Genomic DNA, 17,400 nt, shown 5'->3' on the forward strand with positions numbered 1-17,400 from the left:
GATCAAACTGCTGTGCCTAAAAACAGTCGGAGGTGAACATTAGTCACAACATTGGACTATGAAAAAGACATATCTGTCACTACATGCAAACTGATAAACATCTTTTTAAAGGTCAAAACTATGACAAAATTTAAGGGTGAAGTCAGGTATAATATAGAAGTGTTATCGATCTAAAATATAAACCATCAGACACCACTCCAGTGAACAAGGATACAAGACATAAGGAAGTTGACACTGTAACTCGGACACTAACCACCACCACCACATGCTTATCACATGCAAATCTCTTGTTTAGTTTGGGATAAAGGACTGTTCTGAAATCTGAGATCTCTGTTTTCATAAATACATAAGAAATGTTTTATTTTTATTTTTTTACATGAACTCGTTTGATTGTATTCCACTATATAAAAATATAATTATATTCACAGCAGTGGGATAAAGTAAATTGTCCCCATTACGATCATCACCACCTGACGGCGGAGGAAGAGCCGAGACTTGGTCGACCTGAGGAGCAAACAGCTGAATCACAACACCATGTTTCAGTCACATCTAATAACTGCTTTATCCCTCAATTCCGTGAACATTGTGTCCCATATGTTTATATTTTTATATGGTGGAAAATAATCAAACTGATCAACGTTAGAAACCCGGAACTGAATTTAGTTCCTGGTTCCAGCAGTCTTGCAAAGAACCAATCAGAAACTGAGAATTTACTTCCCTTGCAATCAAACTCTCTTGCACACTATACTCATACACACACTACTATACTCTCATGCACACTATTATACTCATACACACTATACTCCCTTACAAACACTATTATACTCAGATACACACACATATTCATACACAGATACCACCACTATACACTCTCACATAGTGGTGTGTGTGTATGAATATAATAGTATGTGTAAGAGACTATAGTAGTGTGTGTATGAGTAAATGTGAATTATTTCTTAAACGGCCTCATAAGTAATGACTCATTAAGGGTTAGGTTGTTGATGTTCACCTATTGTGACACCTGGTGGCAGAGCTGTGTATAACAACACCACATCAAGAGGTGGAGAGGACAATAAGGAAGCAGCAACAGCACAATACGTCACTACACTACACTTCTCCCTCTGCTCCTGTTGTAAATACTGCAGCCACTAGATGTCGCCTCACAATTATAAAACACAACTATGGGTCGTGAACAAACGACCAATGGGTTTGATTTTTACTGGAGGACAGTCTCCAACTTGCTCTTTGATGAGCTCCATCTGTGGCCTCTCTCACCTGGATCCAGATGTGGACCGGTAAAGGTGCACTAGTCCAGTGGTTTTCAAAGTGGTGGCCAGGGCCCCTGGTGCTATAGGGGGTCTTCATCAAATTGGAGGAAGGTGAGAAAAATTTCAAATAACAGAATTAAATCTAATTATTATATTTTGAGCATTATTTATGAAATATAATTTCTAATAATAATATAACATCTCAAAACCTTATTTACCATGCTAATCTTTCTAATTGCCTGCCAGACAAAATATCATTCATGACGTCATGACATCAAGCCTCAAAACTCGGTGGGTTTGCAAAGAAGCTAATGCTATTTGGAGGACCATCGGCATGGAAAAGTTTATGAGCGCCTGCACGAGTCAATATTTTAAGTCAAAAATCCAACCAAGGTTTTTTAATTTATTACAGTGTATTTATTCACAGATCCAAATTATTTTAGTTTAAACAATGAAAATACAATGTAAAATAAATATTTAAAAAATATACAAACAAAATTTACAGTAGGACAACTCCAGAATAGGTTTTTCAAATGTTCCACATCTCTTATGTTTATTTTTCAAGATTAATAAAAGTGCATCAATAATATTTACAAGCAAACCCAGATACAAATGTATGACAAGTGTTTCCTCTAGGATTATTTCGAGCAGCGGCATCATACAGTATGATGAACAAACTGAGCAACAGAGGAAAATGAAACCAAACCTGTACAAAATGTTTAATAATGACAAACCTGCACTACAAATTATGGTACAAACACTTCACATATAAATATAATATAATATATTAATATAAAATGCATTTGATACTCTTTCATATGCAAAAGAAAAATAAACCTAAACTTTTTCTTTCTTTTTTTTTTTTAAAATATAAACTGTTGTTCACCTTTATAAAATGTCTTGTTGTCTCTTGTTTTGTCGACGATGTTCTTCTGTTCATGGACCTGGAATAAAATCAGAATAAACTACTGTAAATGTAGTATTAAATACATAAAATGATACATTTAAATAAAAAATCACAATCTCTATGTGGAGTCAGCAAAGTTCAAATAGTTAAATCAAAAATTATTACACCAATAAAGGTCTAATTTAGATGTGAGAGACATGTTGAACAAAAAACATAAACTCAAAATTCTTTTTAACGATATCTACCAAAGCACATTGAGCATTTATATATTTCAAGAGGGTAAATTGAAGAAATAAAAAGTCGCAATCATGAGATAAAAGTTTGTTTAATAAAAAAGTGAAGAGAAATCGATTAAACAAGTTAAAGAGCTGATGTTAATGTTTTTACCTGTGGCTGGATCTGAATTTACATAGTCAGAGCTCTGGTCTGCACCGTCACACTGACCTGTTGAGATGAACATTACAGACATTTTATATCAGTTTCAACAGTGATATTAGTGACACTGAGTTGAAAAAAATAATGTTTTTATTGTCTAGGTAGACATTAATAGAAGTTTATAATGAACCTTGTCCAGTGTTTTCAGAGCCTCTGATTGATTCATAGACACAGGCGTCACCTATGGGCCAATAAAAATTAAACAAAGTTACATCAGTCACCTCATGTCAAAAATATTTCCAAGTGTCTCTTGTGAGTTACAAATAGATATGAAAGTGTTGGAAGCTACATGAACAACTGACCGTGGAGGAGAGAGGAATAAACCTGCTGTTGGTTTTCATCATGGTGGACTGAGTCCTGGTTCTCTCTCTGAGTCTGAGTGAGTCTGAAACATGGAGTTTAAAAAACGTCTATTAGCAGTGATGATCAGGAACATTTCAAAGTAAAACATGATAAAGATGTGAAATATAGAAGTGCTTGTAATTTGGAGATGAGAGTTTGTTGTACAAACCTGTTGACACATGGACCTGTGAAACACAAAGTAGGATTTGTATTAAAAACTGAGGCACTGCTCTATGATCATCAGAAGTGATCTGTTATTAATCAATAGTCAATATCTCACCTGTCATTTTTCTGCAGACAAACAGCAGCAGGACAATAATCAATACTAGTCCAAAAAATAGCCTAATGACTGGCCACACAGGAAGAGAAGAGTTCTCAGGTCTTGGCACAGCTGTAAACATTAATTACCATAAAAGTTACTAAAAGTATCAAATCAATTTTTTTATGATCTTTTATGAGCAGGTGAATTCAAGTCTTACTAAAGCTAAAAATGTAATAGGCATAAACCTTTGTCTACAGCTCATACACATAAATGTACAAACTAGAAAATTAATCTGACATTTTAACACTACTCACCTCTGACTGACACCCAGCTCTGTGGAGACTTTTGTCCTGAGGACTCACACCTGTAGAAACCTTCATCAGACTTTGACACTGCAGAGATATTCAGCTCCGTCCTGGTGTCACTTTGGATCAGTTTGTTATTCTGATAGAAAAACACACTGGAGATGTTTTCTTTTTCCTTGGATTTACAGCCCAGAATAACAGACTCTCCCTCAGTCACAGGATGGACGGGGCTCAACAGGATCAGATCAGAATATTCACGACCTGTAAAACAGTCAGAACATGAAGCTTCAGTCAGAGATCAGCTGGTGCAGACCTTTAAAAACCAGCTGATAGACAATGATGGATATACATGACATGTATATGTTTTTATCCTCATTCAGTGACAATGTTGAATTTAAGACCTGATATTTTAATGTGTTTATTTACAACTAGCAGCAATTCCACTCAAGACTGACTGGACAGTGAAATTAAATTTTGATTGGATAAGAACTCGTCTATGTTACAGACCATGGATGACATGGTGCAATAAAACAAATGAATAATGTTCTAGAAGTCAAATGTAATCAAATGTACCATCTATAGTGATGTTGACTGTGTTGCTGAACTCTCCTGATCCAGACTCACACCAGTAAACTGCATCACTGGGCTGGGATGTGTACATTTTACATGAGGACCCGTTCTTTATTCTCTGGTCAGAACAGGTCCGATAGTCACTCTTAGGAAACCTCCTCAATCTCCACTCAGTAAAGTTTCCCTCACATCTCACTAAGATCTCGTGATAGGTGAAGTGCTGCACTCTGTCAGGACTCACTGTGAGAGACGCTGATGGAACAACATCTGAACAACACACACAAAGATATTAAAACAAGCTCAGTACATATTTCTTTGTTAATCTGTTGTTTGTTGAGAAACATCAGCAGGAACAAGATGAAGAAACAGAACAATCAAGGAGCTGCTGTTCGGTTTGACATGTTTTCATGGATGTGGAGACGAGGAGAGAAGGAACTTAGATCTTAATCTGGTCCACAGTCAGTACGTTTCTTCAACTGGGACCATGAACTTAAAAATCTATGTGTTTAGTAGCATTAACATTGGTTTTAGGAAAAGTTCACTGACAAGAACATGGTTGAATTCAGGTAATGACTGAACATTTGATTCTTCACAGAAAACCGACAAGAAACATCAAACTGACCTCCAGACCAGACAAACGTTGGTTCACTAGTCTCAGTGTAAACCACTGGGTCTCCTCTTCCAGCCCGACACACATATCCTGCTGTGTGTGTCTGACCATGGACCATGTAGGAATCCTGTTCAGTCCCACTGCTGCTACCAGGGAGCAGCTCAGAGCGGTAGGAGAGCTGTGATGGATCAGGAACAGCCTTAGACCAGAAGAACCTCCATCCTGCAGATTTAAGTCCAACCTCACACTTGAGAGTTACTGAGGCTCCAGGACTCAGCCATGATGGAGACACAGTGAGGACAGGCCTGGGTTTGACTGTTGGGAAGTTGGACACAATATGGACAAACTATATGATACAGTTTCAGTAGAAAGGAACAAAAGAAGAGCTCTTTTCCAAAACGCTATAAATCAATTTTAATAGTTTTCCAGAAAATTATATTTTTTACCTAGACACACCCATTTTGTAAATATTCAATTTATTCTGTTAAAATTATTGTTGGCTCAGTCTGAACATGTTGAATAATGATTACTGTTGATTAAAAACTCAAAGTTTATTTTGGTCTATTTTTTAAAACACTTTTTAATGACTTGTTGAGATTTTCAGTTTCAATGAAACATGATGTGATTTACCATAATACACTGTCAGTCTGACTGAATCACTCCACTCTGTTGTATTAAGTCGATCACTTTTCACTCTGCCCCTACACCTGTAGTCTCCACTGTGGGATGATGAAGCAGGACTGATCCTGTATTCATGTTGATCTGGAGGTTTGAGTGAGCTGTTCGTTCTCCACTCATACGTCCTCTCAGTGTCTCCTCCCTGGATCTCACAGCTGACAGTGATCGTCTCTCCTCTGTAGATCTCAGGCCAGTTGGGTTGAAGAGTCACAACAGCTCTGTTTGGGACTGATCATGGTCAAGGATTCAACAGAAAAATTACAAAACAAATTAAATAATCACACATAATATTTGTCGACCTCACATTATCTGTTAAGTGCAACACCCACTAGCATTAACAACCCTGACTTCCTGACTGTCCTCTGAGTAGTAGACTGGGTCTCCTCTTCCTCCTCTGCACCTGTAGACTCCTTCCTGTGAGACTCTGATCTCTCCACTTGTCTTGAAAGCAGCATCATGTGGGTTCAGAGGTTCAGAGAGTTTATTGTCTCTGTACAAGTTGTATTTCCAACCAGATGATGGCTTCACAGAGCAGGTCAGTGTCACACTGCCTCCTGCTGGTAGGACTCTGTCACTGGCTCTCAGTGAGGCCCGGGGTTTGTTTGCTGTTCAGTTCACAGAGAAAAATTAAACCTGTCAAGGCTAAATAGGATTTACTTCGAAAACAACAGGGTGGCTGTAAAGAGAAAAGTTGCGGTTCGGTATTAAGAAGCTTTATTAGCAAAAGCTAATTTTCAGTTTTTTTATTACTTAACTAAAACCATTTTACTGAGCGTAGACAGCGGCAATAACTGTATAAACTGTTGTATAAGCTGGTTATTCCACACAGCAGGGTCACAATGGTACACTACAAGTTACTCCTGAACTTTTGTCCTTTTTTGCACGGTTGCACCTACAGTATTGATATTTATATTTCTGAAGATACAGAAAACTGCACACTGTCTTTTTTTTCATGAACCTGTTCATTCACTGAGACTAAAGGTTTACTGATCTTCTTAAATAACTGATGGTAACCTATTCAACCTCGCCCGTCTGAAAGCCAAAACAAAATCAGGCCCCTTGTCATCCAGGACATGCTGTTTGATGATGACACAACAGTGGTAGCACATTCCCAGGAGGAGTACCTGCAAACCCTCATGGACCAGTTCACCCAAGCCTGCAAGGACTTCAGCCTGAGCATCAGTCTAAGCAAAACCAAGCTGATGGGACAGGAGGCTGAAACCATCTCCTCTATCACCATTGACAACTTCACACTGGAAGCCATAAACTCCTTCACCCACCTTGGATCCACCATCACTGACAACATGCTGAACTCAGCAGCCGCATCGGAAAAGCTGCCTCTACGTTCGGAAAGCTCACATGGGACTAGAGTTGCACGATACCCACGGTATCCATGGTACCCCGCAGTGCCAAATCGTCACGGTTCCTACCAGTTTCACTGTTTCCCCAACTGTTCTGTTGGCGGGACGGCCTTCGCGTGTCTTTCAAAATAAAATCGAAGCTGATTCGCTTTCCCCCCATGTACATACATTTAAGTTATTTTGGAGCCTAAATCGAAATTACCCTGGCTAAGTAATTATAACCTGTGTAAAAACATTGCAGTTCATAAAAATAATAATTAAAGAAAAAAAAGGCAGCAGGGTCGCGATAATGCCTCGAACCGTGATATTTTCTCTGGTATAGTATTGTGGGTACTTATTTTGGTATTGTGATAACTCTACATGGGTCAATGGGAAACTCACTGTCCACACAAAGGTGCGGGTGTACAGAGCCTGTGTCATCAGCACACACTCCTGTATGGCAGTGAAACCTGGACCCTAAACTCACATCAAGAGGGGCGTCTAAACAGCTTTAATCTTCGCTGCCTAAAGCAGCTACTGGGAACCACCTGGAGGGACAGAATCACCCACACAGCAGTCCTGAAAAGAGCACAACTTCCCAGCATGTTCTCTCTCCTGAGGCAGTGACATCTCTGCTGGCCCACTGGCTGTCCCCAGCTACGCTACAAGGATGTCTGAAAGCGAGACCTAAAGTCCAACAACATCAGCTCTGTCACCTGGGAAGCTACAGCTCAGGACCGCCTTCAGTGGCAGCAGGCTCTCTACAGCGTGGCCTGCTCACATTCGACACCACCCTGGCTCAGCACCACGAAGCAAAGAGGACAAAGAGGAAGCAACAACAACAACAACACAACAACACACTACCACACCGCTGACATGTGACATCTGCAGTCACATCTGCCTCTCACACATTGGCCTCCTCAGCCACAGAAGGCGCTGCACTAAAAACTAACTCCCAGACACATGAAATCTATGGTCTTCTGAGACTGGGATGCCGATGATGATGATGTTCATTCACTGAGACTATAAGTTTACTGATCTTCTTAAATCATTAATGGAAAGATTATTATTTACATGTCCTATTTAAATAAATAACGTTTTCAGAATCAATGAGAGACAGTTGAACTCACCTGATACTGTCAGTTTCCTGACTCCACTCCACTGTGTTAACCAATAGTCTCCTCTACCTCTACAGCTGTAGTCTCCTCTGTCAGACTCAGTAACACTGTTGATAGTGAATTCTCTGAGTGATGGAGGTTTGTCTGAGCTGGTTGTTCTCCATTCATACGTCCACTCAGTGTCTCCACCTCCCTGGATCTCACATCTGACAGTGATCTTCTCTCCTCTGTAGATCACAGACCAGCTGGGCAGCAGAGTCACAGCGACTCTACTGGAAACTGTTGACAAAAATGCACAGTATGACATCATCATCAACTACAAAATCTAATTAAAAAACAAGGTGTGTAGGATGAATAAAAACTATTTGCTTTTATTCAACAGACATAACAACAAATCAAGCAGAAACATGATCATTTAAAAAACATATGATATAATGTTTTTCCAAAGAAACTGCAGCTTTTCAACTTGTCAAACTGTGCTGCATTCAAAAACCAGGGTCACAGTGACTCTACTGGAAACTAACATAAAATGACACAGTAAACTAACTAAAAGAAGTTGGAACTGGACCCAAATCATTTATTCATCAGGACTCTAACTGACCTCCTCCACACTCCATGTATTGTTTTATGATTTAAAGAATCCATGTTGTTTTACTCAGAGAAAATCAGTTCACTCACCAGTTTTATAAATGGTGACTGGGTCACTGAGAGCTGTGACATAACTTGTCTCTTGTCTCCGTCCTCTGCAGCTGTAAACACCTCCCTGGGAAACACTGAACACTGGGTTTGATTCACCACTTCTATAGGACTGAGTGTTTCTGAATAACTCGTATTTCCAACCATCAGGATCGTCCACAGAACAGGTCAGTGTCACGCTGCCCCCTGCTGGTATCTCTGTCCTGTCTGCTGTCAGAGTGGCCTTCAGTTTACGATCTGATCAAGTTAGAAAAACAAGAAGAGTTTTAATGTTTATGCCATCAAAATATATTACACGTGTTATATACATGTCTTTCACATATGTCTCATTCATGTTTAAGAATTTCCAAGTTAAAAAGAAAATAAAAAACAAATGAAATTTTGATTTAATCCATTAGATAATTTAAAAGTAAAAAGACTTGAAATATTCCACAAAACCAGATGACTTATCCAAACAATCAAAGTGAACCTCCGCTTTTGCCACAATTAAAAAAAATAGAAACCCATGTTGAAAACTGGATCTAAATCATTGCTGTACAGAGTAATATACAGTAGATTGAAAAACAACATTAGCAAAATGAATGAGAGACAGTTTAACTCACCTGATACTGTCAGTTTCCTGACTCCACTCCACTGTGTTAACAAATAGTCTCTTCCACCTTTACAGCTGTAGTCTCCACTGTCAGACTCAGTAACACTGTTGATAGTGAATTCTCTGAGTGATGGAGGTTTGTATGAGCTGGTTGTTCTCCACTCATACGTCCACTCAGTGTCTCCACCTCCCTGGATCTCACAGCTGACAGTGATCTTCTCTCCTCTGTAGATCACAGACCAGCTGGGTAGTATGGTGACACTGCTGGGAACTGACATAAATATTGCACAGTAAGAAAACAACTAAAAGTTTAAATCAAGACAAAACATTTCTCCAAAAATTTAGATGATTCTCATTACAGTAATGTTCAGGTCAGTTGATTCATTTTGTAATAAAAATACATGATGGAAAGTCACAGCAGTAGGAGAGCAAGAGCAGTAAAATTGGTGATTGAAGAATGAGAAATATTCAGGAAATTTAGCTTGAACACACTAGCCTTAGTTCAAGGGATAAATGTGCTTCACTTGAACCTCTGGTCATAATTAAAAAACAAAGTGTGGTCAGCTAATTTAATGAGGCGTCTGTTCCAATGCTGGGAAATCAGAAAAGAATCAGAAAGTAAAAAGATAATTAATAATTTGGCTCCAAATAAACATAGAAATGTTGAATATCAAGTCCATAAATCCTGCATGAAGAAATCACATGTTTTATCCAGTTCCAGATGTTTATAAATATGAGCAGTGTTAATAAAGGACCCTCAACTCCTCTACTGTGTTAGTAACTAATTCAACATCTGTTATATTGATGTCCTGATGAATTATTTATCAATTGTCTTCAAACTTTACTTTATAAAGAGGAACTGGACCTGAATCATTTATTCATCAGGACTCTAATTGACTTCCTCCAAACTCCATGTATTGTTTTGTGATTTAAAGCAGAAGTAAGCGATCTGGTCGTTTTGGCTAACTTCCTGTCAGCCGATGGAGTTAGCAGTCCCCGCCCTCGTCCCTACGTCACCACATTCACGCGCATCCCTTGACTGCACACACAGAGAGGACCGCCCCTTTATGCCGTTCTCTCTCCTCATTGGATAAAGGTTGTAGGATACAAGGAAAGTTTTCTCCTCGGCTTACAGCAGAGCAGAGTGACTGACAGACCTGTGTTTCGGACCAAACACTCTATATAAGTGATTGCTGTCGGAAGATATAACTATTTAAGACTTATATTAACACAAACATTCCGCTTACTTCTGCTTTAAATAGTTACAGTGTATCTTCCGACAGCAATCACTTATATAGAGTGTTTGGTCCGAAACATGGGTCTGTCAGTCACTCTGCTCTGCTGTAAGCCGAGGAGAAAACGTTTCGTGTATCCTACAACCCTTATCCAATGAGGAGAGAGAACGGCATGAAGGGCTGTGTGCAGCCAAGGGATGCGTGTGAATGTGGTGACGTAGGGACGAGGACCAATAGATCCATGACGAGGGCGGGGGCTGCTAACTCCATCGGCTGACAAGAAGTTAGCCAAAACGACCGGATCGCTTACTTCTGCTTTAAAGAACCCATGTTGTTTTACTCAGAAAATCAGTTCGCTCACCAGTTTTATAAATGGTGACTGAGCCACTTTTTTCTGTGACATAACTTGTCTCTTGTCTCCGTCCTCTGCAGCTGTAAACACCTCCCTGGGAAACACTGAACACTGGGTTTGATTCACCATTTCTATTCATCTGAGTGTTTCTGTAAAACTCGTATTTCCAACCATCAGGATCGTCCACAGAACAGGTCAGTGTCACGCTGCCCCCTGCTGGTATCTCTGTGCTGTCTGCTGTCAGAGTGGCCTTCAGTTCACGATCTGATCAAGTTAGAAAAGCAAGAGTTTTAATGTTTATGCCATCAAAATATATTTACACGTGTTAGCGTGTCTTTCATATATGTCTCATTCATGTTTAAGGTTTCCCTGAAGTTAAAAAGAAAATTTAAAAAAAACTAATGAAATGTGATTTTGATTTATTACATTAGATAATTTAAAAGTAAAAAGACTTGAAATATTCCACAAAACCAGATGATTTATCCAAACAATCAAAGTGAACCTACTGTTCATAATTGTAGCTTTTGCCACAATTTTAAAAAAAAATAGAAACTCATGTTGAAAATGGGATCTAAATTACTGATGTACAGAGTAATATAATTTAGTAGATAGAGAAACAACATGAGAGACAGTTTAACTCACCTGATACTGTCAGTTTCCTGACTCCACTCCACTGTGTTAACAAATAGTCTCCTCTACCTCTACAGCTGTAGTCTCCTCTGTGAGACTCAGTAACACTGTTGATAGTGAATTCTCTGAGTGATGGAGGTTTGTATGAGCTGGTTGTGCTCCATTCATACGTCCACCCAGTGTCTCCACCTCCCTGGATCTCACAGCTGACAATGATCTTCTCTCCTCTGTAGATCACAGACCAGCTGGGTAGTATGGTGACACTGCTGGGAACTGACATAAATATTGCACAGTAAGAAAACAACTAAAAGTTTAAATCCAGACAAAACATTTCAGCAAAAAATGTTGATGATTCTCATTAGTGTTCAGGGACGTTGATTTATTTTGTAATAAAAATACATAATGGAAAGTCAAAGCAGTAGGAGAGCAAAAGCAGTAAAATTGGTGATTGAAGAATGAGAAATATTCAGGAAATTTAGTTTGAACACACTAGCCTTAGCTCAAGGGATAAATGTGCTTCACTTAAACCTCTGGTCATAATTAAAAAACAAAGTGTGGTCTGCTAATGAGGCGTCTGTTCCAATGCTGGGAAATCAGAAAAGAATCAGAAAGTAAAAAGATAATCAATAATTTGGATCCAAATAAACATAGAAATGTTGAATATCAAGTCCATGAATCCTGCATGAAGAAATCACATGTTTTATCCAGTTCCAGATGTTTATAAATAAGAGCAGTGTTAATAAAGGACCCTCAACTCCTCTACTGTGTTAGTAACTAATTAAACATCTGTTATATTGATGTCCTGATGAATTATTTATCAATTGTCTTCAAACTTTACTTTACAAAGAGGAATTGGACCTGAATCATTTATTCTTCCAGACTCTAACTGACCTCCTCCACACTCCATGGTTTATAATATAAAGAAGCCATGTTGTTTTACTCAGAGAAAATCAATTCACTCACCAGTTTTATAAATGGTCACTGGGTCACTATCATCTGTGAGATATTGTATGTCTGGTCTCCATCCTCTGCATCTGTAAACACCTCCATCAGAAACACTGAACACTGGGTTTGGTTGATTATTTCTATAGGACTGAGTGTTTCTGAATAAGTCGTAGTTCCAACCAGAATCGTCCACAGAACAGGTCAGTGTCACGCTGCCCCCTGCTGGTATCTCTGTCTTGTCTGCTGTCAGAGTGGCCTTCAGTTTACGCTCTGATCAAGTTTTTAAAAAAAGAAGAGTTTTAATGAATGTTCCATCAAAATATATATACATGTTTCATTGCAGTGTGGAAACAAACATATGTCTCAGTCATGCATAATATTCTGCTAGAATTAATTTGATTTCACCCAATTTAGTCTTTTTGTACCCACAGGTTTAACAAGTAAACACATAAAGCACGACACACTGACTCCAACCCTCTCTATCGATTTAGACATTTAATGGACTGAAATACTGTGAAATATCAAGTTAACCAACAGACATGTTTTCATACAGGATGTTAGAGCTGAATATATCCACCTCATCAATGTGTATAGCATTTCTATTCTATTCTATTGATTTGGACAACTCTGACCCAGACACTGTGTCAGTCAGCCACCAAGCCACACCTCAAAGTGAGAGAATTACTTCATGTGTAAAATCTGACTGTTTTTAGATCTCATATCATCCATCTATATGTGGAACATTTGATAGTTTTTGACTTGATACAACAAAAATAGAGACACTGTGTCAGCTGAGTGAGATTATCAGTGCTGCCTGCAGGACAGATAACTATCTGTTGTTAACTCTCTCTCATCAGTGTCTCTGATGGGTCACTACCCGACCCTGTTAAGATGAGTCAACACATGTAAAGAAAACTCATCTGTACGAAGGTAACAGACTCTGATCTGACATGAACGTGAACACAACACAGCTCAGAAAACATAAATACTGATGATGAAATGTTTGGGAAAAAATAGCAATTCCACACTCCTGGTTGTATTTAAATAATTTGTATTGATATAACTAAATTGCATACATAAACACATGCAAACACAAAGAGGATATAATCAAGAGTGATAGTCACTGACAAGTAGAAAATTAACAGGCTACTTAATACACAATAGAGGAGAAGAAATAACTGAATAGAACTAGTTACCTTGAGTCTCTCCGTAGAAGAGTGTATTCAGCACTAAAACAAAGATTGACATCAGACATGATACTGTAAATCTGACAAACATCATCATAAACTACAGAGTTTAAGAACCAGGTGGATGTTTCAGAAGTTTCTGAAAGAATATTCTGTTAATTTCTGAAGAGGCAGAAAACATAAAACTGAAATGAAATGCAGTAAATAAATGTATATATAGGCTATATATATATAAATAATAAACATTACATTAAGACTATACAGTGAGTATGTGCTGTACAAATGTATGTCCAGAATAACCAGTACAGTTATCCATTTGGTCCACTGCTCTGAACAAAGAATAATCAGCAACGATTGTCACATTAACCAAAGTACTACACTGATAAAATCATGAGTCTTCCTCTGAAAGACGCAGAATTGTAAAATGACTGATGTACTCACAGAGTAAAGACAGCACACACAGCAAAGTGTGGCCCATCTTCACACCCAGCACCGACACCGTCCCTCTGCTCTCTGCTTCTTGGAAACGTTTCCACTTTGCATAAATAATCAGGCAGCAAAAAGAGAAAGAGAGAAGGACGATAAAGAAGAAGTTACATTTCATACAAAATGAGATCAGAATTCGTCTCAACTTCTCTTTCTGAGTTGAGCCTCTCTGTTCTTCCTTCCGTTTTACACACAGCTCAGACAACTTCATGGCTTTGACCACAGCACACGTTGTCATGTTTACACTTCCGGCCCATTGAAATACATATATCAACTTGTCTCTTGTGCAGAGGATTGTGTCTCTTGCATCCATAATGCCTTTTATATTGTCATCATCACATGTGTTGTATGCAGTATGTGCAGTACTGTGCATACAGTAGTACTCTCCATAGTGCATAAAGTGTTGTCAAATCTTATTAACTGACACAACAAAACATGTGGTGATGATATCAGTGGTTCAGTGACATTGAAATAGTAAACATGGCATACACAGTGTCATGTGGAGGTGAATCTAACGGTAACCAACTGCACAACTATCATGTGTTCATTGAACCAGCAAGTGATGGTGAATTTCAACACACTCAAATCCAGTGGCCACAGAAAGATTTTGAGGTACACTATTATTCCAACAGGAAATCACAAGGAGAGTCTGTAATTCAGAAATACCGTCTGTGTGTCTCTGTACAGTGTGTGTGTAATGCTCAAATTAATTAGGGTTAGTTAATTTCATTCAAGAAGTGGTATTGTGTTAAAAAGCCCATGAAATCACAGTGCAGTACTATGATGAAAATCAGCTCATAACATCAGTTTAGTATCTGTGGATCTTCTCTGCTAAAGGTGGCAAGAAAATGACTGTACAACTGAACTCATGAAAAACATACAGTCTCAGAAAACAGAACTACATATAACTTTATAGTTTTTCTTTGCACTTCTTGGTGGTTTAGCATACTGTACCGTATACAGTAGAGATCAGTTCAATTCAACCCCATTTAGAAACTAGCTCTACATTTAGCAGCTATTATAATTTAATAGTTTTTCTGTACAGTGTAAAGCATCTGTTTAGAAGTGAAAGAATTTGTACTGACATTCAACCACAGTTACCACGACCCCTGAACAGTCTGCTAAAACTCACAGGCCAACGCTTCCTGGTGGTCTTGTGGTTAAAAAGCTTCCTAGGCTGCTTCATCTGGTGTGTGTCTGTGTGTAGGAGGAGGGGGGCACAATAAAGATAGCAACAGACAGTTACTCCTTATATTAAGTATTTTTTGACAGCTGCAGTGTGGATCCATACAGTTACACACAAGCCATGCAACTTTGAGAACCAGCTGACTGAATACATCAAAATACTGATATTACCTATAGCAAGATTATTCAATTCTGTCATATGGCCAATTAAAATGTCCAGGTCTAATATTTGTGAAAACATCAATTAATCAATGTAGTTTTAATCAATGCAGTGTGAAATATAATTGATTCTCTTCAAACAACTTTACACCTTAGTAACTAGAGCCTGGGGAGAAACAAGCAGACTGACTGCTTCTTAGTGTGTGAGAAAGAATAAGTTCCTCTTCACACATTCAGATGTGTTGCTGTGATAGAAAGAGCTATGCAGTTTCATCACCATGTTCCCAGAGTTAAGAAGAAGTAGTCTCATTTACGAGTACAATAAAGGATGTATCATGTGGTAGAGCTCTAGTTAAATGCAAAATGATAATGTAGCAATTTGAATACTGTGTTTGAAATTGTTTAATGTTTTTAACAATGGGTAGTAGTATAAGGAAGCTGGTGGTTCATATCTGAGATATAATGAAAAAAACAACAGGCAAATATTGAGCATGAGAAAATTTGTCACAAACGTTCCCACTGTGTTCTTGAGCTCTACCCACTGCCCTCTGGTAAATGTGGTGGGCTAGGTGTGAAATATGTCATTTGATTGACATCTCACGCTGAACTTCTTCTTTGTTTGCCACCATTTTTTTCTTGGAGCTGCTGCACAACTTGTTTTCGGTAAAGAGATGGTAAAGATAATCCTGTGGCTGAGTGAACAGTTCAGTTACTCTTGTATTATTGTTTATTTCTGCCCGTTGAGGGTGAGGATGAGAGTTTGCACGAGGGTTAATTTAGTTAAAAGTCAATTAATTCATATCAGAATCTTTTTTTTTTGGAATGTTAAATGGTCTGTATTTTATATAGCGCTTTTCCATCTGAAACGATACCCAAAGCGCTTTACAGTACACACACACTGAGGCAGAAGCTACCATGCAAGGCGCGAACCACGACCGATCAGGAGCAAGGTGGGTAAGGTGTCTTGCCCAAGGACACTACGGCAGCAACTGGGACAGAGCAGGATTCAAACCGCCAACCCTCTGATCATTGGACGACCCACTCTACCACCTGAGCCACTGCTGCTGTGAAAGAGTGACAGGAAGAGGGGGAGAGGGAGAGGGAGGGGGGGTGATGGTGTGGTCTGGGGTGTGAGAATGATATGCAGCAAAGGGCCATGCATCAGACTTGAACCCACAGCCACTTAGATAAACACTGAGGTGATACATGATCTACCCAGTGAGGCATTGAAACACCCCAGTTATTCAGAACAACTCATTTTTGAGATTGAGGAACTGAACTTGAAGAATAAAGCTAAATCTGAAAACGCAGATCTGAGCCTGAGATGAGGAAGTCATCTGCTTCATTTAGAATGGACGTTTTTTTTCTTTCCTCCTTTTAGCACAAGGCCAACATACAGTATTTGGCATATCTGTCATTTACACAAATCTACTGAGCCAGAATGATATTATCTGTCATCATAAGCCAGCGTCATTCTGCTGGATGGTGTTGGTCTGAATGGGCCTGATCAAACTGCTGTGCCTAAAAACTGTCTGAGGTGAACATTAGTCACAACATTGGACTATGAAAAAGACATATCTGTCATTACATGCAAACTGATAAACATCTTTTAAAATGTCAAAACTATGACAAAATTTAAGGGTGAAGTCAGGTATAATATAGAAGTGTTATCGATTTAAAATATAAACCATCAGACACCACTCCAGTGAACAAGGATACAGGACATAAGGAAGTTGACCTGTAAGCAGACACTCTAACATACCACCACATGCTTATCACATGCAAATCTCTTGGTGAGTTTGGGGTGAAGGACTGTTCTGAAATCTGAGATCCCTGGTTTAATAAATACGTATATTAGGAACTTTTTCTTTTTTTTTTTTTTACATGGACTTGTTTGATTGTATTCCACTATATAAAAATAAAATCATATGGGATACAATATTCACAACATTGTGGGATAAAGCATTGTCCCCATTACGATCATCACCACCTGACGGCGGAGGAAGAGCTAAGACATGGTTGCCCTGAGCAGCAAACACGAAGAAGCTGAATCACAACACCATGTTTCAGTCACATCTAATAACTGCTTTATCCCTCA

At 38.7% G+C, this 17,400-nt stretch overlaps 1 protein-coding gene and 1 long non-coding RNA gene across 2 annotated transcripts in view; both read right to left on the bottom strand.

Moving 5' to 3' along the window:
• Window positions 1-17,400, bottom strand: part of LOC146969051 (Fc receptor-like protein 5) — a 101,043-nt gene that overhangs the window by 19,345 nt on the left and 64,298 nt on the right. Inside the window, exons 6-9 of the mRNA XM_085760172.1 lie at window positions 5,330-5,605; window positions 4,712-5,014; window positions 4,093-4,356; window positions 3,529-3,780 (exon numbers count right to left, since the gene is read on the bottom strand). Coding sequence (XP_085616298.1) covers window positions 3,529-3,780; window positions 4,093-4,356; window positions 4,712-5,014; window positions 5,330-5,605 — 1,095 coding nt within the window. The remainder of the gene's footprint in view (window positions 1-3,528; window positions 3,781-4,092; window positions 4,357-4,711; window positions 5,015-5,329; window positions 5,606-17,400) is intronic.
• Window positions 1,854-2,998, bottom strand: LOC146969052 (uncharacterized). The gene is made up of 4 exons (XR_015034314.1): window positions 2,913-2,998; window positions 2,741-2,791; window positions 2,563-2,619; window positions 1,854-2,212 (listed from the first exon to the last, which is right to left on the bottom strand). It is a non-coding gene; the product is annotated as an uncharacterized LOC146969052 (long non-coding RNA).

Source organism: Trachurus japonicus, chromosome 18, assembly GCF_045865225.1.
Source record: "Trachurus japonicus isolate A0001 chromosome 18, Traja_1.0".
Taxonomy (NCBI): domain Eukaryota; kingdom Metazoa; phylum Chordata; class Actinopteri; order Carangiformes; family Carangidae; genus Trachurus; species Trachurus japonicus.